This window comes from Temnothorax nylanderi, unplaced genomic scaffold (assembly GCF_030848795.1).
Source record: "Temnothorax nylanderi isolate EJ_2023f unplaced genomic scaffold, tnyl_v1.0 TNYL_tig0440_pilon, whole genome shotgun sequence".
Lineage (NCBI taxonomy): Eukaryota > Metazoa > Arthropoda > Insecta > Hymenoptera > Formicidae > Temnothorax > Temnothorax nylanderi.
The window spans coordinates 30,583-52,327 of record NW_027249502.1 but is presented as its reverse complement, the minus strand read 5'-3'; the positions used below and the strand labels follow the sequence as shown (position 1 = coordinate 52,327).

The following is a 21,745-nucleotide window of genomic DNA, read 5'->3' as shown; positions in this document are numbered from 1 at the left end:
AGTCTTTCTACTTTTCTTTTCTTTTCAGTAATTCCTTTTCCATAATCGTGGTACACTGACTCGCATGAGTCGGAATGGTCGGAAATCCATTGGGTTGAAAGAAGAATTCCTTTTCCGTGTCACGCGGTTACATTTATCACTAATAATAAAAATCTATCTTCTTTTCTCGTTGTTTCAGTGTATCTTATTTGAGACAAACGTGCGAGCAAGCGAGAGTGTGAATGAATATATGAAAAGTAGAATAAAAAAGAAAAAAAATGTAAGAGAGAATGAGAATAACGAGCATTATTTATATATCTCCAGTAAGCAAAATGATAGCAGTCTGTCGGCAGATTTGTAACAGATTTGATTAGACATGTCAGCAGACTGACATTGACTGACATCAACTGCGTCCGCATTCAACTTGTTCTACTAGCAGCCAGCAGAGTCTGCTAATATATAATCAGACAGTAGATTGGCAACAGAAATCGCGCAGAAACTGAACGGTTTCGGCAGGATCTGCTCGATTTCTGTCGCCAATTATCTGATGTCTGATTATGTTAGCAGATTCTGTTATACTTCTGTTAGCGTTCTACCGACATCATGTAATATATCAGAACCGTCATCAAATCTGTAGTCTTTCTGCTGACAAAATTTGTAGCAGATACTCTGCTTTTGACAGACTTGACCGTCTGAGTATTACTTTATAAAAATTAAAATAATGTAAGAACGAATAAGCATGAATGTAAGTGCGAAAGCAATGTAATCATTTTGTAATTTTTAAAAATTTAATGAAGTCTATGCATTAACACAAAATACTTATCTTGTGAATAAGCATGCTTTTTTCCAAAGTATCAAGAAAACATAATCGGCAAGGAAGTTACACTATCCAAAATTTCAAGAATTTTAAATCTAATGTTGGCGAAAATCTAAATTCCTCAAAGTGAATAAAGTATCAGAAGAATTTAAACAAGATATAGGAGATGATATAGAGAAAAACTTCAGTAATATATTATATTTTCTTTCTTTTTCTACATTATAAGCAAAATTAAAAGAGCAGTACAAGTTGATTTATGCTATAACTCTCATTCTCATTCATTATAATCACTAGACAACTTATAATACAATACAGTACATAAGTTACATTCTATCATATGGCTGTCTTCTAAAAAACATAAAGAAAAGGCATTCTACTTGTATTTTTTATGTAACATATCAAACATGTAACATGTTAGATATATATATATATATATATATATATATATATAAACGTATTTACATATCGTATGTTTTAAATGACAACAATATTCCTATTCTAGCCTATTAAAATAGGCAAGAATAAGGGAATAGAAAAATACAGAGAATTATCTTAACGTGTGTGTGACACACTCTTTTAAAATATTTAATAAAAATTTTAGTTCTAATTTAATTCAGTTTTAGTTTATTCAACAGGAAATTATGTTTTCTCTTCACATAATAAGACAAACAAAAAAATTATCGTTCATTCTAATTTTCTATTTCCATTTTGTTTGAGTATTTTGGAAATTAATCAGTAAAAATACGCGTCAGCACATCTTTTTATTAACAATTCTTACAAACTACAGTATCATGAATCGCATAAACTTAATGTTAGATCCTAGAATTACTTTCCGGATGTGAATTTCGATAAGCCCTCCAGTAGGCTAACATAAGCTGTATGCTCGTAGCATGTGCTCAAATCGATCAGTTTCTCTGCAAATTCATTTGAAATGCCTTTCTCCTCGAGGTAGTTCATCAGTAGGTCGTACAGATACTGTAAAATAAATAGTACTTTATTTAATATAATAAAGAAGCTTAATTAACAACTTATATGGGATTGTCTTGTTTGTGCCTATGACTGGTTATAGAAATATTAAATATTGTAGAAAAAAGAGAATTAAGGAAACATATTAGTAACAACTAGATTTAAAATAAAATATGTCACAATCTTAATTCAACGCACACATGAAAGAAGCTCATGAGTTAGCTTTATAAGACTGTTTATAATTTCCCAAAGATCAATAATCAAAGTAACCATACATAATGTAGCCACTTTGTACTCAACACTTTGGGGAGATAGTTAAATCTTCACAAATTGGATGTATTTTGACTCCATTCATTTTTTACTTTAAAACTTTTAAGTATCAAAGCGATATTCTAGAAAAGCAAAGTACCGGTTATTAAGTTTCTGAAGATTAACGATATTTATCACTATATAAAATTAATTAATAACGTATTTAATTATTAATTATATTGATTTTTGTTAAATAATTATCATGTCAGAAAAAAATAGAGGTAGGATATAAATACTTACACCATCGATGATCTCACCAGCTACAGAGTATACCTTATCGCTGTGTTCTCCTTCATACAGCGTGATTTCATCGATGCCAAATATGTCATCTGCAAAAAAGAAAGTTAAATTACAATTTGAAAAAACATTAAAGAAACAAATAATATAAACTAATAATATAACAAATTAAATCGCATATCGATTTTATCTGTAGCATTTAATTATAATATACGGAAGAGTGATTTCACAATACCGAGAAATAATTATCAAGATAAAATTAAGGTCTTTTTGTATTCAATATTTTAAAAGAGAAGATATAATAAGTGTACATACTATAATTATCATCTGCACCCGATGCACCAGGTTGATTATTAAAAGAACACGTGAAGCCTAGAGTCTGATTACCCCTCACTATATCTACTGTAAAAGTTGGTTTGCTCTTCATTTCGCCAATTTCTACATTATCACTAGTAGGATTCATTTCCTCTTCGGCATCCGCATCCACTGTATGGTTCACGTTAAACGAAATATGAATACTAGAAAAAAATAGCATAGATTTAATATATCAAAAATGTACAGAATAATCCATAAGTCAATATGGCAAAATTTTCTTACGTATCAGTGCCATCTTTCTTTTCAAGATTGACTTCAGCGCCATTGAGAGACACTGAAAAGCCCTCTAATGTCGTTGGTATCATTTTCAATTTCTGCGCCTTCTTCTCAGCTACTATCTCCTCAGCCAAAAATTCCACTAATTCTTTTTCCGCTACAAAAAATGAATACAATTCATAGAAAATAAACAAGTAGGATATGAAGGATTATATAAAAATTATATATTTCTGCTTGACAAAAAAAGCACGCTTACTGGCATAATTTTAAAAGAAAACAAATTGTATAATGTATAAGTAAAATTAAACCGAACAATGCAAGATGACTCTAAGAATGATACAACATATCCACACATGCATCCAGAGAACTAATAGAGATTTACAAATTAGAAGACCTTATAGCGAATTTGGGCGCTTGCACTAGTGCACACTGAGTGCGCACAAGGCTTGTTCTTAATCAATTGTTATATTTACAGATCATCTCAAATACTTCTTAGTCTGTAAAATGATTTGTACAGCATCCATATAGATCCATATACAGATTGTTTTATTGGCTAAAAAGTTTTTAAATGTGTATTTAAATGACTTTAAATATAAGAATAGATTATAAACAAGCCTTAGTGCGCACTCAGTGTGCACTAGTGCAAGCGCCCGAATTCGCTATTAGATCCATTCTCTGTAATTACGCTATATTATACTCCCTGTAATTAAACTAAAATAGACATTAAAGAAAAAGAAAGGAAACAGATAAAAAGTATAAATTCAGCTACAAAGAATATATCTAATGGTAATACTTAAGAGGAGAGCTCCCTCCTCACCGATTTCGCTGAATTTAGGCTTAATCGACGCGTTTTTGCACAAAACGAACGAATCTGGCAGAAAAAAGTCCCGCTCTGCCCCGCGAAGCGAGATATTAACTGTTAAAGTTGACGACTATCAGGTTATGAAACCTGTCATACCGACGCTATGTAGCACCTGTAGCGACTGGTTTTACACTTGTTTGAAACATACATTGTTTTTTTTTACATATTTTTTGCTGGATTTTTTTTCATAATGTGTTTTTCGGCATCGAAATATGAGATTACTTGTATCAAAGCAACAGAGAATATTTTGGAACACAAATTATTTCTGTTACAGATATTAAGCGTTGAATTAAGTTAACGAAACAGAAATAAAATTGTTAAAGCAAAGAACAGTTGGTATATGAAAAGTACATATTTATATGTACTTTTCATATACCAACTATTCTCTGCTTTAACAAATAATTTCTGTTACAGATATTGAGCGTTGAATTAAGTTAACGAAACAGAAATAAAATTGTTAAAGCAGAGAATAGTTGGTATATGAAAAGTACATATTTATATGTACTTTTCATATACCAACTATTCTCTGCTTTAACAAATTATTTCTGTTACAGATATTAAGCGTTGAGGTTAACGAAACACAGTAATATGATTATTTAATGGATATATCGAGCCTTATTTAATAAATAAAGAAATACAGTGTTCAAAATGTGGTGATAAATTAATAATTGATACAAGTAATCGCATATTTCGATGCCGAAAAACACATTCTGAAAAAAAATCCAGCAAAAAATATGTAAAAAAACAATGTATGTTTCAAACAAGTGCAAAACCAGTCGCTACATAGCGTCGGTATAACAGGTTTCATAACCTGATAGTCGTCAACTTTAACAGTTAATATCTCGCTTCGCGGGGCAGAGCGGGACTTTTTTCTGCCAGATTCGTTCGTTTTGTGCAAAAACGCGTCGATTAAGCCTAAATTCAGCGAAATCGGTGAGGAGGGAGCTCTCCTTAAGTATTACCAGAATCACTCTAAAAGAAGGAAGAAAAAAGAACGTTTCAAGTCACAATTAAACTCTACAACGTTTCCGTTTGCGAGTAGCATGGCTTTCTTCACGAACATGGACGACTCCCGGCACCGTGATCATGGTTTCAGTTACGGAAACGATTAATGCGCGATCCATCTGATACGACATCCTGGTTTGCGGGTTAATACCTTTGGTATGCGATCTGCTGTAGCATCTGCGGGCACGGAGATCGTGTAACTCGAGCGAGGAGACGAGAGGCACGATTTCGGCAGCTTGCCGGCGGCCACAAACGTTCCACAAGGCCCTGACGGATTGACCGCCGCTATTGCTGCTGCACGAGGACGACAGCACACCGCGGAGCGCCGTGGCACGTAACGCGCTCCTAACAATCCCGTTCATGCTGGAGGAGAGTCGACGACGACGAACTATGTAGTGAACAGTGAACCGAGATCAAAAGCGAAGAACGCCGGGAACTGCGAAGTGCGAGCAATGTGAATTGTAGCGTCCGGCACGAGGGAAATGATTGCGTCACGGCGGTTCGTGCCCGGCTTCCGGTCCGCGGCAGGTCAGTCGCAGCTTCCGACAATGCACGTGCGTATTGGCTAGAGTCCCTAGAATACAGAGGCCGGTAATTTATAACCATGGTGTAAAGCCTTGTGTACATACACGATACTAGAAATCGGTCCGAGTTTCGGTTTAAGCCAATCAACTTGCAGCTCTTACAGAAAAGCAGCAGTTTCATTGGCTTAAACCGAAACTCGGACCGATTTCTAGTATCGTGTACACAAGGCTTAAGCCAATCAACTTGCAGCTCTTAAGCCTTGTGTACACGATACTAGAAATCGGTCCGAGTTTCGGTTTAAGCCAATGAAACTGCTGCTTTTCTGTAAGAGCTGCAAGTTGATTGGCTTAAGCCTTGTGTACACGATACTAGAAATCGGTCCGAGTTTCGGTTTAAGCCAATCAACTTGCAGCTCTTACAGAAAAGCAGCAGTTTCATTGGGTTAAACCGAAACTCGGACCGATTTCTAGAATCGTGTACACAAGGCTTTAAACCGAAACTCGGACCGATTTCTAGTATCGTGTACACAAGGCTTTAGTAGAGAGACGCAAACTTTACCCCCACTTTGCTGCCGTCGCCATCTTGTGCTCGTATATCCGTACGATAAGACCCGATCTACAATGGATGTTTTAAGTCGTAAGTCGTAAGAATTGGCCAATCACAGTTCATTATTCTTCGACCGCTGTCTATTGGTCTATAACCGACCAATCAGAAGGAGGAACAAGTTTGCGTCTCTCTACTAATATAGGACTCTACACGATACTAGAAATCGGTCCGAGTTTCGGCATCGTGGACGGAGTGTTTAATGAAGGCTATACTTCCATCCTGCGAATAATGAACACACTGGGAATCATTGTTGGCACCCAATCCAAAGCTTTCGCCGAAAAAACCAATGAGGCGCGGATAACGAGGCAGAACAGAATGAGCCTTTCCGAGACAAAAGAAGCTCGTACAGCCCGAAAACAACTCCAACTGGAAAATAATCAACTTTTCGAGGAAGCTGAAGGACTATTGTATGGGCCTGGAATTGCTGATTGAGCGGTAAGTCACTAAAACTAATAGTTTTATCGTATTAAAACTTTAAACGCGATTATCTCGAAACTGCATTTTCAAAAACTGCTGCCACTGTAGCTCAAAAAGTTGTTGATCGATCGGGCTGAAATTTGGGGAGGTTTTAGTCTATAATATTATCGAAAGGATATACCTAAAGTTGTAAGGATATCGCGTAAATAAATTACTTTTTTGGGGTAAAAAGTGTCGAAAAAATAGTCGAAAATTTGAATTTTTGATTAAAATGCCTACCAAATTTTTAATTTTGCACTTTTTTATAACCTTATAGGTATATTCTTCGCCTAAACTCATAAGTAATCGAAAGATTTTTTGGTTTTTTGTCTCAGACCGCTACAAAAAACGTGACGATGGCAGCCTTTTTCCATCTCGCGCAAAAGACGCCAAATTGTGAAGCCTGTAACGCCGCCATTTTCTTTTGTAAAAAAAAAATTTTTTTTCAGTGCTTGACACCTATAATTAAAGTATGCCAAAAGTTGAAATTGATGCGATTATTTTATCACCTCTAAAAAAATTGTTCAAAAATCGCTTATTTTCGTGCTTCTACTTAGTTTTCTCCCCTTAATGGTTCTTTACGGTTATGAAACTTCCCTAAGAGCAAAAAGTCGACTTTAAGTCGACTTGAAGTCGACTTCTACCGAAACTGACTCGGCAGAGAAGTCGACATTTTTAAGGACGAAAGTCGACTTGAAGTCGACTTGAAGTCGGCGAATGTCGCAAAAACCACCGACTTAAAGTCGACTTCCCGTCATGATGAAAAGTCGACTTCCCGTCATGACGAAAAGTCGACTTCCCGCCAACTTTTAAAGTCGATAAAATAAACCGCCGCGTACGTCTGGAGGTCGATTGTGTATCTTGAAACGAGGTAAAAATAACAAAAGTTAACAGATTTTATTAGATTTTGATAAATAAAATCGTAGATACGCTAATGAATTTTCTCACTTTTGTAATTTTTACCTCATTATTTCAAGATACACAATCGACCCCTTGCTGGAGGGCTAAAACTGATGCATTTCGATTTTTTTTCATATATAAAATAATTTAATTATCTAAAAAACTGTATAATTACAATTCTAATGTTTTATTCTTAATTACAAAGGCGGCCATATCTGTGCCACTTCTGCGTGCGCGGATTCCGGCAGCCACTTCTGGTAAGCTGACAATAACAGAACTAAAATTAAAACATTCCAGCGTTAATCGCGAAACAATATGCAAAATTAGCTATATAAATATATATCATATTATTATCATAATGTTGTAAATATATAATAATATTTATATATATATATATATATATATATATATATATATTATTATTATAAATATATAATATCCACAGACTTTTATACTAGACCACTAACATCTATGGACGCACTGCCGAAAAGCTGATGCGAGTGCAAGGTGCAAGTGTTAGTGAAGGGTGCGGCCATATTGAATTAACAATAAGTCACTATCGGGTGTTCAGTTGCTCATGATGTGCGTTTATCTGCATTCGTTATTACAGTACATAACGAAGCAGGCGAATGTTTTTGTGTTAAATATTGGTACATGTTATCAATAAGTTTGTAAGTCATGCCTTCGACGTGTAGCGTACTTGGATGCCGAAATCAAACCACTACTCCTGTAGTATTAAACCCTTTCTTTTGGACATTCTGTATATGCCAGACTATTGTATAGAAATCTTGTATAAAACCACTTGTATAGAATAGTAGTATAGCATATCTTGACTAAAATCAACATGGCGGCAAGCATCACGGGCGAGATGTCTGTCAGCGGTCTAGTATTGTATAGAAGTTTATGATAATATCTAAATATTATTTTATAAATTAAAATCTCACATTTTTTATCCGAACCCCAGATTTCTAGCAGTTTGTGTTTGGACACGACTCCCTGCGACTGCAGCATTTGTACTATTACTTGAGTGCGTGGTATCAACCTGAAAAAATCGTATTGAATTGATGTAATCTATTCGATGAATCAACGTGAAATCAAAAGGAGATAGAATAACGATTTACCTGGCCCATGACTTGGTGATGCTCCCAGGTGTCGTCAGCAGCGACGGGACAAATCGTTTCAGCTTAGGGCACACTTGACCCTCCAAGAAGAAATACGCTAACCACTTGACACCGTCCACGGATGCTCTATATCCATCGATGGTAGTGCCCATTCGGCCTTTCCGAATGTACCAGACACGCGGCAAATGATCTTCCTGGTTCATTGATTATATCTATAAATATCTTTATAAATAAGTAGGAAAAACATTATAAAGCAACAATTGTGATAAAAATACCTTGGCGGTGGATCAACCAATGGTTCACTAAGATGGCATAGCATGGGCGAATTTCGGCAATCATTCGGGTTCTATCATCGTGACACCTCGCATGTACATCTTATTCGTTTCGTACACCTCTTTATAAACCACCTATTCCGGACTGATTTTCCGTAGAACGCACGAAGAATGCATGAACACAGTTTCCTTCATTTCTGGTGTTCTGAAAGATGATACAGAATGGAGAGGTCGCATTCAATAGGTCTTAATTATCGATGATAATTAATAACACACCATACCTAACCTGTAAGCATGTTTCCACTTGGCCTTATCCTGATCCTCTTTTACCTCGTCGGGCAAAACCTTTCTCGCGACTTGATCCGCCATACCTGCAAGAACTATCTGGCGTCTTATCGTGTCCTGTCTCGCGGCACGTATTCCTCGCACTCGCGTAAACTCTGGTCCACTCATCTGGTCCTCCAGCCTCCTCGAGATTCGCCGCCATATTGATGATGCATGACGCGCCGCTTGACTGTTTTCCGTCATTTTATAAGTCGACTATTTAGAAGTCGACTTTTAGTCGACTTTCCGCCATTTTTAGAAGTCGACTAGAAGTCGACTTATAAAAGTCGACTTGCCGTCGACTTTCCGTCAACTGTGCTCTTAGGGCAATCGATTCCATTCATAGTAAACATAAAACATAGTCGCTATCTGCTAACTTGACGCTCGATAAAATTTTGTTAATAACAGAAAAATATTATTACCCAAATGTTTAAACAATTTTCCTAAACTTGCCTAAATGATTCCCAAATTATATGAAAAAGAATAATTCAAAATTATTCAATTTGTCTGCTAACTTTACGGCGGTCATGGAATCAGCTGCGGGACCATCATTCTCGGTTGTGAGTTGTGATTGGTGGTCGCGGTCAGCCAATCAGCAAGCGAGCCGCCGGATGCGCTTCTCATAAAGGTGCGATTTCACGATGACGCTCGACGCTGGATTCGAGCGTCAAATCTGGTCACGTGATAGATTCAGAGGGACGCGAAATATAACCTAACCACTGGATTGGCTGAAATGAGCGTCGAGTGTCAAAGCTAAACACAGTTTAGCTTTTTGACGCTCGAATCCAGCGTCGAGCGTCATCGTGAAATCACACCTTAATTATTTAGGACTCTACTTCCACCATGGTCTTATATCACAGCCATGGTGGAAGGAAATATTTCCTTCCACCATGACTATATCTCTAGCTCTATACTTATATGTCGATGGATAATGGATGGATAGGCTTTACATTTACATTACCGTTCGCTATGCCATCGAATTGCACTGCATGCAACTGTTCAAACAACAGTAATCAAGGCTATGCACTGGTCAGGTATCCGCACGATGAGTCATTAAAACAAAAATGGATTGCTGCGGTTGGAAGAGGCAAGAACTGGTCACCTAGTAGTTCTCAAAAACTTTGTGAGGTTAGAAACAATGTGCAGTACGCTTTGATTCTGCACTTTGGAAGATGAATAGATATAACAATGTAATTTATTGTTAGACTCAAACATGTTGTGGTTTTCTTTCTGTAGGTACATTTTGAGCCATCGCAAATTGAATTTGTTGCTGGGCGTAAACGAGTAAAACTAGGTTCAGTTCCTTCTCGTTTTTGTACGTGTCTTTTACAGGATCGAAAGAACTGTCCGAGGAATAGTTTCATTGCACAATTACCTCTAAACGAGCAATCATCAAGAAGTAAGCAAATTAAAAATGTTCCTAGAAATCATTGTGATCACACATATAGTAAGTCAAATAAGCGAAAGCTACTAACACTATTAACTATTAATAATATATCCAATGGAAAGACATATCTAAGAAAAAAAAGGGGATACTTAATCCAACATCAATGTGGTTGTGTACAGACTTACAAACCATTAACCAAAGAAGATATACAAACTATTGCAAAATCTCAAGAAATTGTAGAACAAATAGACGAAATGCAGTCAATGGACGAGAATAAGGATTTACTGAGGAGCATTATAGATGAAAATGAACAGTTGCAGAATAAGATGAAAGGAACTATGGAAGTAGTAGTAAAAATAGACAAGACTGAAGAAATTGATATAAAAGATGAGAATAAGGATTTACTGAGGAGCATCATAGATGAAAATGAACAGTTGCAGAATAGTATGAAAGGGACTGTGGAAGACGTAGTAAAAGTAGAGAAGACTGAAGAGATTGATATAAAAGATGAGAATAATGATATACTGAGGAGCATTATCGATGAAAATGAACAGTTGCAGAATAAGATAAAAGGAACTGTGGAAGAAGTAGTAAAAGTAGACAAGAAGACTGAAGAGATTGATGTAAAAAATAGAAAGGTATACGAAGAAAATTATGAACTAAAACAACAAATTAAAATATTAAATGAACGTGTGCAACTTATGCAAAAAAATGTTGGCTCAGAATCAATGGACAGCTTTAAAAACTGGGCTGAAAGAAACTATTAGAAATTAGAATGTTTCAAAATAAACATTTCTAAAAAGCATTGGGCATGCGTTTTACTTGGGATTAAGACTCTTAGCTGATAAGTTTAATTCAGTAAAACAAACAGTCGCAATCGTAATAAACTATTAATTGATATGAAATGATGAAACTGTGTGCAATGCATATGCCTTTAGAGCAAATAATTTGTGATGTATAAAGAATTATTATCAAAGTCCTTAATTCATTGCAGTATATATGTCGTAGGCAAATGGTTATTTTAGGAAAATAGCTTCTGACTAGGCAAATGCTATCTGCCTGGCCAAATAGCTTTCACTATTTATTCTTGCTATTTTCCTAGTCAAATGCTATTTTTCTAGGCAGATGCTATTTGACTGAACCGCTGTTAGGCAAATGGTATTCCGCGAAGCATGCATTGGTGCACTTCAGTGACGCGCTTTAAATAGTTAAATACTTTTAAAGCGCGTCACTAACCTACATAGGTTAGTGACGCGCTTTAAACAGTTAAATACTGTTAAAGCGCGTCAGTAATCTATACGCCGAAGGCGTGTCCTAAAGTCAGTGAGAAGTTGTCGCGGGGCATGTTCATGGTCGCTACATCTCGTCGGTATGACAGGAATCATAACCTAATTCCTGTCAACTTTAACGATTAATATCTCGCTTCGCGGGGCAGAGCGACACTTTTTTCTGCCAGATTCTTTTGTTTCGTGCAAAAACGCGTCGAATAAGCCTAATTTCATCGATTTCTGTGCTGGGGTAGCTAAACTGAAGAATTACCCACCAATGCATGCTTCGCGGAATACCATTTGCCTAACAGCGGTTCAGTCAAATAGCATCTGCCTAGGAAAATAGCATTTGACTAGGAAAATAGCAAGAATAAATGATGAAAGCTATTTGGCCAGGCAGATAGCATTTGCCTAGTCAGAAGCTATTTTCCTAAAATAACCATTTGCCTACGACATATATATATATTGACTGATTAATAATAATAAAGTAATAAGTTCTTACAGTAACATGTTTACAATATGACACTTGTACGCGTTTAATTTATGTTTTATAGGAAGTTTTATAGTGCAATAATAATTTATTAGCAATTAAGATTTAAGAATAAGGTAATTATCTATATAGTTTAGCGGAGCAGACTCCGATGAGCTTGACCTTGACATATATTGTCAAGGTCACCCTCCTGAGTGATCCCGTCACAAATAATGTAATAAAATAAGATGTTTTGATTGGTTGCAATGGATGACGCGACGCGTGAAGCTGGATTCGGACAGGACGTGCCAAGCGTCAAGCAACGAGCAGCAACCAATCAGCGAGGCGATATTTTCTACGCCACTGCTGATATCACCTCGCTGATTGGGTTGCTGCTCGCTGCTTGACGCTTAGAAAGATTAATATTTATAATATTAACAAATCTTATTTCACGTTGATTACAATGGTCTAGTTTCCACCGAAGTCGTTAATTCGCTCCTAGTGCGGCGTAGAACCAAATTTAAGTCGATGGAAACGTGACTGACTGCGCCTCGAGGCGAGGCGAGTCACGTTTCCATCGACTTAAATTTGGTTCTACGCCGCACTAGGAGCGAATTAACGACTTCGGTGGAAACTAGACCAATGATGGAACTAAAACAAAATCATTTCTGAATGATCAAATTGTGTCAGATATACAGAGGTTACTTTGTTTAGCGGTCAGCTGCGGGCTCAATAGGAACCATGGAGGGGGTAAGGAATGCGCTTCTAGTTCATGAGTACGGTTTTTTAGCATATTCTTTTTTACATTATTAAGAATGAAGCAAGCACACGTTTATATTTTAAAGAAAGGCGAAGGAAAACGAAAAAAATAAATGATAAGTGTGATAAGAACTATCGCTTTTCGTAGTTAAAGGAAATATACGAATTATGTTCCATTAACACATTATATTAATATCGGGGAGGAAATAAATGTGGAACGTTACAAATTGACAAAAGAAATTGCGCAAAAGATTTCGGCATGTAGGGGACTAGCACCGAAATATTAAATTAATATAACTTTGATTATGCACTGCAATTTTATTTTTTCTAAATAGCTGTATGGAATAACAATGACATAAATGAAATATGTTCTCTAACTATTATTATGTACACTGATGTACACAATAATACTTTGGCATTGTGCGTGTTGAGTACAAAACTAAAATATTACCCAATCAAGTATTAAATGCCTAAGTATTTAAGTGTAAAAATATTAGCACGAAAACTATAGATTTAGTTTTGTACTCAACACGCACAATGCCAAAGTATTATTGTGTACATCAGTGTACATAATAATAGTTAGAGAACATATACTACGTTTACGCGAGCGTTACTTCTGTAGTAACTTACGATAAATCACTCGTTTACGCGAAGTAAATTATCGTAAGTTACTACAAAATCCCGTTTACGCGAAGAAAAATCCTGTTTACGCGAAGGAATTATCGTAACTTACTACAGAAGTAAAGCTCGCGTAAACGTAGTAATAGTACTCTGAGAATTTTTCTAATTGGTATATATGTATCTATATTATAAAATATTCGAGTGATATACATTTCTTCAAATTCCATATCTTTTTTTAAATTTAACTTTGCGTTGGTCCTAGAAAGAAAAAATACTATAATTAACTTAAAGATAATTCTATTAAATATTCCTAAATTATTTTTGCTACTTGAGAATTTGAGTTTAAAATAGCGACGTAGAACCATTACAGATTAAGTTAAGTAATGTTTAATGTCACTTGAGATATAATTAATATACAGAGTTATCTCCTTAAAATTGGGAGACATTTGTTTTTTTAGGATTATACAAAATGGAAGACGACGGTGTTGTAGGCATGAGATAACAATGTCGTACTTTGTCTTAATCGTAACACGCTGCACCGATCTCAATGGAAAAACTCTGTTCGGGTTTTCCGATATCTCGCAAAACCACATCTAAGATGGGAATAAGTCTTACGGGTTTATCCGTTTCATATGAGGCGACAGTTTTACCCCAGCGGCCTTGATGGAGCTACGAATTAATAAATATACAAATAAATATTACAGAATACAAAACACATATGAAGCAATTTAAATAATGTTCTATTGCCTAGTATGTGTGTGTATGCGTGTATGTGTGTATTCTATTGGTTTTTTACGTGTATAAATTTAAACAAACGTCTGTATTTTAATATAATTTGTCAAATTTAGCCAATTACTGAATAACTATAATTATTTATAAAGTTAGAAAATTAATAACATGTAAAATTTAAAAATTATAACGATATAAAATAAGCAAATTTAAGACCACATAAAAGAACTAATAACTTAAAAAAAAAGATGCCAACAGTACGCGGTGTTCCCAAACGGTCACCCATTTAAGTACTAACCGCGCTCAACGCCGCTTGACTTAAGTGATCGGACGAGAACTTGTAGGTTGGCGTGATTTGACCGTTGACGAAAGTATCTTTCTTACGAAGAGAGAAGATATACACTTCTTCATCAATTTTCATGTTACATTTATTATAATAAATAATTATTATAATACAAACAATAATAATACATTTATAATATAAACACGCTGAACATACAAGTTCTCGTCCGATCACTTTTATTCCTTATAAACAAACACCAAAAAATTACATATGAGTTGAGTGCATCTAAAACATATTTTTTATTATATCATTTATTTTTGTGAACAGATTGAAATCAAACTACAAGAGATTCAATGTTATCTAAAGCCTTTAATGAGTTCAGCATCGACTCGTTATCTGTTATTAAGTTTAGAAAAATTAGCAATTCGTTATCTTACCCCCTTTCCCCTAAAACGTATTTCGCAGATATCTCTGGCTGCTATTGTGCATTATATTTCGATGTGCTCGGAAAGGTAAATCAGCTTTGAACTCTGCTTTTCAATTTTGTTTCCATCATACTTGTTCCATAAACAGTTTAATATTTTTTAAAAGTTCTTTTTTTTACAATAAAACAATTATTTCATGTTACAGTTGCTTTCAAAAGTTTTCTTTATGTTTGTAACAAATGAATTATTTTACATCCCTGGCGAAAATAAAGGTGCGATTTCACGTTGACGCTCGACGCTGGATTCGAGCGTCAAATCTGGTCACGTGATAGATTCAGAGGGACGCGAAATATAACCTAACCACTGGATTGGCTGAAATCTATCACGTGACCAGATTTGACGCTCGACGCTGGATTCGAGCGTCAAAAAGCTAAAATGTGTTTAGCTTTGGCGCTCGACGCTCATTTCAGCCAATCCAGTGGTTAGGTTATATTTCGCGTCCCTCTGAATCTATCACGTGACCAGATTTGACGCTCGAATCCAGCGTCGAGCGTCATCGTGAAATCGCACCTTTAGGGGATGCTGGAGCCGTCTGTATAACCGACAAAATTACCATTTTCTATGTTATTGACTATATCTGTCCTTGTATAGACAAAGATATAGGCCGGTATTCATAGTTATTTAAGACCGTCTTAAGTTCAATCTTAAGATGTCATGAACCAATCACAGAGCCGTATTCGCGTCTTAAGACATTACTTAAGACGGTCTTGAAGACTGTGAATACCGGCCATAGACAAGGATAGCACGCTACATTGCACGCACACATACGCACGATACACATCGATATCATACTTTTATATTACGCTTCCAAATCTTGATTTGGGGGGTTTATCGATGTTTTTATTGTTGTGCAATTCAGGGGAACTTGTTTTCGCGTTCGTACCAATGGTATATCTCTTATATGAAATACATCTTGTGACGAGCTGACAGCTCGCCGCAACTCGAGACGCCATATTGGGATAAGAGTAGGATAAGGAAATCTGTACTTTCGTAATTTTTTCTCGTTTTCTATATAAAATCGGAGTTCCCCTGAATCATTAATGTATGTACTGCAATTCTGGAGAAGGATTTTTAATTCTGTCAAATTAATACGACGCTACGTTCTGACAAAAAATGCCGGTAATACAGACGGCTCCAGCATCACCTTAAAGGAAACTAACTTTTTCAGGTTTAGTGAACTTTGCTCTAATTGGTCAAATTTCAATCCAATCTCAATCCCAATCCGTCGTCTGGGTAGCGATCATGTAATGGTGCGATCCCATGGTACGGAACGTATGCGCAATGCGGAATTGGCGGAATAAAGTCTGTCCAATCGCAGATATTTCGCCAGTTGCGTTCCGCTGAAATATAATTTGCCGTGTCCCATGGAGCGGAATTCGCGGAAGCGCAATTGACTCTTGCCAATCACAAGATTGTTTCCCATAGATCCTTTCATTGTATCTATCGGAACAGTGTATATTATTGGCACGTACAGACTACGCTTCCGCATTTTCCGCTCCATGGGACACGGCAAATTATATTTCAGCGGAACGGAATCACACGTACATACATGCAATACATCTGTCACATTAACGAATTCCATTCATAACCTACAAAATTGTCACCAATTGCCACCAAAGCCAAAAATTTAAATAGTTTTTAATAATATTCTTACGGATCTCTGTTGAGATTATGATATTTTGTCTTTTTACACTCGCACACAAGGACACAAGTAGGCTTCCGCAGTTTCCGCACGTATCAGTGCGGATAAAATAAAAACTTGCGGATAAAAGTCGGCGGAACGAACGTAAAAGAGGTCGAACCAATCACGAGCGTTCCGCCAATTCCGCATTGCGCATACGTTCCGTACCATGGGATCGCACCATAACTTTTTCCCTAGGACGGAACGTGAAAAGTGAAAAGTTTATCTCTTTCTATTCAACACTAATAGAAAGAGAACGTTACATGAAACTTTTTTCACTTTTCACGTTTCCGCTCTAGGGAAAAAGTTACATGAGGTCTGTTCTTTGCAGCTGAACTGGCTGCACTAGTTCAGAGTTTATCTTTTTTACACCACATTGAAAGGAAAAAGATGAACTCTGAACTAGTGCAGCCAGTTCAGCTGTAAAGAACAGACCAATGATCGCTACCCTGGGACCGTATTCTCGAGCCTGCCCTAATGATTTTCGTATGCGACTTTCTATTTGAAAAGCATTGAATTTCGCATGCGAGTTTCATGAAAACGATTCGAGAATAGGGCTCCTGATCACGGCTTGACGCGTCCTGTTTGAATCCAGCTTGACGCGCTCAGTGGAAACTCGGCCTACTGTGCCTGAACGCTTCTCAACATTCGACTCGACATCGGTGTCAACTGGTGTCAACTATTCGGCGGGAAACAGCGGAACGGGAGATACTATCGACATCGGCCTTTTTTTGTTGGATAAGCAATCGGTAGGACTTTTCTCACCACGCTGATAATAAACCGCAGTCATGTACAATTTAACGGAAGGAGCGTTGGAGGTAAATCTGTTGAAAGCATTATATTGTTATTGCGTTGTATTGTGTAACAATCGACATTTCATCGTTTCAGAGAATCATGCGCGGCACGGACGTCGAGAAACCGGTGCTCCAAATATTGGTGAGTATAGAATTCAGTAGCAGGATTTTGTAACTTCTTAACGACAGTTTCGGTATCGTTGCGCAGGTACTATATATGGTAAAAAAGCTGCGCAACAATATCGAAACTGTCGTTAAGGAGTTATAGAATCCCACCTCTGATCTGTCATCAGTAAGTCGGCGCATCAAAATTATTTATCTCGAAAGCGTGACTTTTTTTACAGAGCAAGGTCTACTCAGCAGAGTCAGGACAATTGCTTCTGTCATTTTTATGTAGATTTTTATCTAACTTTAAGTGTTTGTTATATCTTGATATATTAAGCGTCATGACTCATGATATATGTCTATCACACATTAGAAATATTTCAATTGTCAATCAAACATTATTTTAATTGTAATAAAAAATTATGATGTTGCACAGGACTGATGCTTTGGATGTGCAAGACAAGGATTCTACTTTGTAATTTTCAGTGAATGCTATCCTAATAATCGTGTAATAATTTTACAGGGTTACAAAAAACTACCGAGAACCGTTAATAAGGATGGTATCGCTACCGATCGCTACAGATTGCTAGTGTCCGATGGACAGAGGTTAAACTCGTTCACCATGTTGGCAACTCAATTAAATAATCTTATCACGGATGAAATTTTGACCGAGAATGCAATCTGCAGAATATTAAACTATCACTTGAGTTCAGTGAACAACAGTGGCAAAGAAAAGTATTATTTACACCTTACTTTTTGCATTAAAATAAGTAAATAATTCAAGTGTCAAGCATATTTTTTTCTATCAGACGCGTGATACTGATATTGGGTATCGAGGTGTTGTTTTCTGGCAGTGAAGTTGGGTACAAGATAGGCAATCCAACTAATATAGACATTAAATCAGATGCTGAATCCACATCTACATACACAGCTGCAAGTTCTCCTTTTCCAACTAGTGAGTATATCGTTGGCTTGCGCCAATTGTGTCTAGAATAAATTACCAATTAACTTGTGTTTGCAATATTTTTTTGAGTGGATTTTTTAAAATCTGTTTTGCTAATAGATGGTGCAGCCAAAAGGGGTTCTTCAAATCATCATGCCTCTTCTGATATATCCACTACACCAATCGCTGCATTAAGTCCTTACCAAAACAGGTAAGAGAATTCTATTCTGTATAAAATATATTTAAAAATACACGACATTGAAGATGAAGGAACAATGATAAAATTGTATTTAGATGGGTGATCAAAGTTCGCGTGACTAATAAGTCTCCAATCAGAACATGGAGCAACTCCCGTGGAGAAGGCAAGCTTTTTTCCATGGATCTGATCGATGAAAGCGGCGAAATTCGATGTACCGCATTCAGAGATCTATGCGACAAGTTCTACGACATGATAGAGGTACGCGTCATATGACGTCATATGATATCAACGATGGGTATATGAAACTTTTTCTCCATGAAGAATTAAGTTGTCGAGTGTTTTTATTTATACAGCCTGGAAATGTGTATTATATCTCGCGGTGCACGCTGAAGGCAGCGAACAAACAGTTTAATATGTTGAAAAACGATTACGAGATGACGATGACCGGCGATACAGAGATTGTGCCTTGCCACGAAAACAGTGATGACATTCCGACGTTGCAGTTTAACTTCTGTCCCATAAGTCAAGTAGAAAACAAAGAAAAAAATGTCTTAATAGGTACAGCAATAAAAGCTAATTAAATCTTAAACATTGGTTACGTTAATCAAATGATTTTTTTCATCGTTAATGTGTATCCTCGATAATTTTATCTATTGACAACATTTATTTCTTGTTATAATCTTATCTCTAAAACTCAATTAAATGTTATCTCTAAGTATCAATTGCAAATCGCCCTGCATTAAAGTTTTACTGTATACGATAATAAATAACAATTTTAAATTTTGAAATATGATATAAAATAAGATTTGGTAAATATATAATTGGATTAATTTGAAAATTATGGGTATAATAATTCATTTGTAATAGATGTCTTGGGCATCGTTACAACTTTCAACGATGTACAACATATTGTACAACGAACTACTGGCCGAGAGCTCTTGAAGAGAGATGTTAATATCGTTGATGACAGCGGCACAATGGTGAGCAGTTTATTGACGTAGATTTTAACATTTTGCTGTTACGGGTGAATAAAAAAAAATTGTCTGTTAGGTGTGCGTTACACTGTGGGGAAAGCAAGCCGAGGACTTTGATGGTTCTAATAATCCGATCTTAGCCATTAAAGGAGCGCGTGTGGGCGAATTTAATGGTGGAAAAAATTTATCCCTTATAAATTCTTCCGTACTTGAAAAGGATCCTGATCTTCCTGAAGCACACAGGTATATTCAAGCTGATTCTGAATTAAGGCAATTCTAACTTCGTAATTATAATTAAAATTTATTTGTAATTGAGAGAAATAACCTCATTTTACGTTTGCTCTTTATGTAATTTTTAATGTTAATTAATTTCTTAATTATGTCTTTCATTAGAATTTATTGTTATTTAGATTGGCGTTTCTAAATTTCTTTGAAAATATGCTGTTGTGAATATATAATTTTGGAAATACAATATAATTACATAAAAACACAGTATAACATTTATATGATACATATTTCAGATTGCGCGGATGGTACACTGCAGTCGGCCATTCGGAGAACGCTAAATCATTGTCTAGAGCAGGTGGAAGTGGTGACTTCAACGCGCCGTTGTGCACTTTCCAGGAGGCGACCGAAGCTCGATTGGGGGAAAAAATGAATCTCCCAGATTCATTTACAGTGGTGGCGATCGTTAACATGATTCGCGTGGAAAATGCCATCTACAAGGCGTGTCCCGTAGATGGTTGCAAGAAGAAGGTGAATAGTACGCGACACGAATAGAATTTATAAAATAAAGATTCATGATATTTCCAAGCTATTTAACAAAATATGAGTTACTGTAAAACTTGAATTTAATTTCAGTTAATCGATCAATCTACCGGAGTATTTAGATGCGAGAAGTGTAACAAGGACTATCCAAATTTCACGTATCGCTTGCTGGCAAGTGTATGTATATTGTCTTCGCATCGTTCTTATTTATTTATATTGAAAGTATCTTTCGATATCTGTTCGGTTTATTGTTGTAACAATTCTCAGATGAGTGTAGTAGACGCAACAGGCAGTCGCTGGATAACTGCCTTCAGCGAAGATGCTGAGAAAATATTGGGCATGTCGGCGCAAGAGTTGGGGGAATTAAAGGAGAACGATAACGACGCTTATATGCAGAAATTCGACGAAGTGAATTTCAAGAGGTTCTTATTCAGTTTAAGGGCGAAATCAGAATTTTTTCAGGTAATCGATAGAGTGTGGATTTTATCATATTAATAAAATTTTTTCCACAATTTTCTCTTCTAATTTTCATAGCAGTCTTTTTTTACCATTGTATAAGTCATATTCTAAGTTAATCTTATATTCAGTGGTATTATATATTTTTTTCACATATGTATATTAGAAGATAATATATTAATACATTTTCTAACAATTTCTACGTTTTCCAGGATGAAATGAGAATAAAACACGTCTGTACGTCAGTCGCGCCGCTAAATTACAAGACTTACCTAGTACATCTGATAGACAAAGTCTCCAAGTTGGTACACATCGAGAAATTGGAGTCCAACTAAATAAGATTTCATACGTTTTGTTAAAAAGAAGTTCAAGAAGATGATTAAAGCTTATAAGTTCGTGCGTTTAATTGAAATATTATGATCGTTTCTGTATTTTTTCCAAGTGTCTTTTATTTAGATCGTTTCTATTATTCAATGAAATTCGATTATTCTTCAATGTAAAAGACGAAAACCGAATGCATCACGTAAGATAAAATTAAAATTATATTAATCACATATTAATCACATTAATCGATTATCGTTACTTTCCACAAAGATATTTATAATTTTTTTTGTATTATGATTGCTATATAATATCACATTTATTGTGCCTGCAGCACGATTTTTGTAAAATAAATTTCTGATTTACACATTAATGTTCGCGTTTTTATTAATCGATCAGTAACTAATATGATTGGAAAATATGTTTCACGACTGTCGTTGCCTCAGCTTTCTCTTTAGATCCTAAGATTCTTACAGAGTCTCTTCAGAATTATTCCGTACAACAGTATAATAACTACCTAGATTGTAATGTGA

At 35.9% G+C, this 21,745-nt stretch overlaps 4 protein-coding genes, 1 long non-coding RNA gene and 1 pseudogene across 14 annotated transcripts; 3 read left to right on the top strand and 3 right to left on the bottom strand.

The window, feature by feature from the left end:
* Window positions 1-1,538: 1,538 nt before the first annotated feature.
* On the bottom strand, window positions 1,539-5,272 carry P32 (complement C1q binding protein P32). The gene is made up of 5 exons (XM_071721875.1): window positions 4,918-5,272; window positions 2,906-3,056; window positions 2,624-2,826; window positions 2,312-2,400; window positions 1,539-1,771 (listed from the first exon to the last, which is right to left on the bottom strand). Exons 1-5 carry the CDS (start codon window positions 5,126-5,128, stop codon window positions 1,622-1,624), a joined length of 804 nt encoding a protein of 267 aa, XP_071577976.1. The 5' UTR covers window positions 5,129-5,272; the 3' UTR covers window positions 1,539-1,621.
* LOC139782800 (uncharacterized) lies at window positions 5,165-6,887 on the top strand. 5 transcript variants are annotated; one of them, XR_011720999.1, is made up of 3 exons: window positions 5,165-5,294; window positions 6,058-6,332; window positions 6,689-6,887. It is a non-coding gene; the product is annotated as an uncharacterized lncRNA (long non-coding RNA). The 5 variants fall into 5 exon arrangements; XR_011720998.1 differs by having other exon boundaries at window positions 5,191-5,320; XR_011721001.1 differs by having other exon boundaries at window positions 5,196-5,320; window positions 6,166-6,332.
* A 490-nt stretch (window positions 6,888-7,377) lies between these two features.
* Window positions 7,378-9,198, bottom strand: LOC139782799 (putative ATP-dependent RNA helicase rha-2). Of its 5 annotated transcripts, none has more exons than XM_071721884.1 (5): window positions 8,928-9,198; window positions 8,650-8,851; window positions 8,375-8,568; window positions 8,198-8,295; window positions 7,378-7,530 (listed from the first exon to the last, which is right to left on the bottom strand). In XM_071721884.1, exons 3-5 carry the CDS (start codon window positions 8,524-8,526, stop codon window positions 7,451-7,453), a joined length of 330 nt encoding a protein of 109 aa, XP_071577985.1. In that variant the 5' UTR covers window positions 8,527-8,568; window positions 8,650-8,851; window positions 8,928-9,198; the 3' UTR covers window positions 7,378-7,450. The 5 variants fall into 5 exon arrangements, with proteins under 5 accessions (XP_071577985.1, XP_071577982.1, XP_071577984.1 ...); XM_071721881.1 differs by having other exon boundaries at window positions 8,375-8,586; window positions 8,923-9,185; XM_071721883.1 differs by having other exon boundaries at window positions 7,378-7,515; window positions 8,375-8,586; window positions 8,928-9,185.
* Window positions 9,199-9,627: 429 nt separating this feature from the next.
* On the top strand, window positions 9,628-11,162 carry LOC139782793 (uncharacterized). Of its 2 annotated transcripts, none has more exons than XM_071721873.1 (2): window positions 9,628-10,098; window positions 10,303-11,162. In XM_071721873.1, the coding sequence occupies exons 1-2, from the start codon at window positions 9,889-9,891 to the stop codon at window positions 11,122-11,124; spliced, it is 1,032 nt and encodes a 343-aa protein (XP_071577974.1). In that variant the 5' UTR covers window positions 9,628-9,888; the 3' UTR covers window positions 11,125-11,162. The 2 variants fall into 2 exon arrangements, with proteins under 2 accessions (XP_071577974.1, XP_071577972.1); XM_071721871.1 differs by having other exon boundaries at window positions 9,636-10,098; window positions 10,207-11,162.
* Window positions 11,163-14,452: 3,290 nt separating this feature from the next.
* Window positions 14,453-14,570, bottom strand: LOC139782801 (5S ribosomal RNA; annotated as a pseudogene).
* A 2,693-nt stretch (window positions 14,571-17,263) lies between these two features.
* Rpa-70 (replication protein A 70) lies at window positions 17,264-21,585 on the top strand. The gene is made up of 13 exons (XM_071721865.1): window positions 17,264-17,470; window positions 17,541-17,588; window positions 18,075-18,286; window positions 18,361-18,506; window positions 18,615-18,705; window positions 18,789-18,951; window positions 19,047-19,251; window positions 19,561-19,673; window positions 19,744-19,910; window positions 20,189-20,423; window positions 20,529-20,612; window positions 20,703-20,897; window positions 21,104-21,585. Exons 1-13 carry the CDS (start codon window positions 17,441-17,443, stop codon window positions 21,224-21,226), a joined length of 1,812 nt encoding a protein of 603 aa, XP_071577966.1. The 5' UTR covers window positions 17,264-17,440; the 3' UTR covers window positions 21,227-21,585.
* The last annotated feature ends 160 nt before the right edge of the window (window positions 21,586-21,745 follow it).

Coding starts and splice junctions, on each gene's coding strand:
- P32 (XM_071721875.1), bottom strand. CDS start 5,128: ATGAACGGGATTGTTAGGAGCGCGTTACGTGCCACGGCGCTCCGCGGT. Junction 2,827..2,905: donor AAGAAAGATGGCACTGATAC/GTAAGAAAATTT, acceptor ATTTTTTTCTAG/TATTCATATTTCGTTTAACG. Junction 1,772..2,311: donor CTGGTGAGATCATCGATGGT/GTAAGTATTTAT, acceptor TTTATTTTACAG/TATCTGTACGACCTACTGAT.
- LOC139782799 (XM_071721881.1), bottom strand. CDS start 8,577: ATGAACCAGGAAGATCATTTGCCGCGTGTCTGGTACATTCGGAAAGGC. Junction 8,296..8,374: donor ATCACCAAGTCATGGGCCAG/GTAAATCGTTAT, acceptor CGATTTTTTCAG/GTTGATACCACGCACTCAAG. Junction 7,531..8,197: donor CTGGGGTTCGGATAAAAAAT/GTGAGATTTTAA, acceptor TTTTAATTTTAG/TTCTGTTATTGTCAGCTTAC.
- LOC139782793 (XM_071721871.1), top strand. CDS start 9,889: ATGTCGATGGATAATGGATGGATAGGCTTTACATTTACATTACCGTTC. Junction 10,099..10,206: donor GTTCTCAAAAACTTTGTGAG/GTTAGAAACAAT, acceptor TTCTTTCTGTAG/GTACATTTTGAGCCATCGCA.
- Rpa-70 (XM_071721865.1), top strand. CDS start 17,441: ATGTACAATTTAACGGAAGGAGCGTTGGAG. Junction 19,911..20,188: donor GATCTTCCTGAAGCACACAG/GTATATTCAAGC, acceptor TACATATTTCAG/ATTGCGCGGATGGTACACTG. Junction 20,613..20,702: donor CGTATCGCTTGCTGGCAAGT/GTATGTATATTG, acceptor AACAATTCTCAG/ATGAGTGTAGTAGACGCAAC.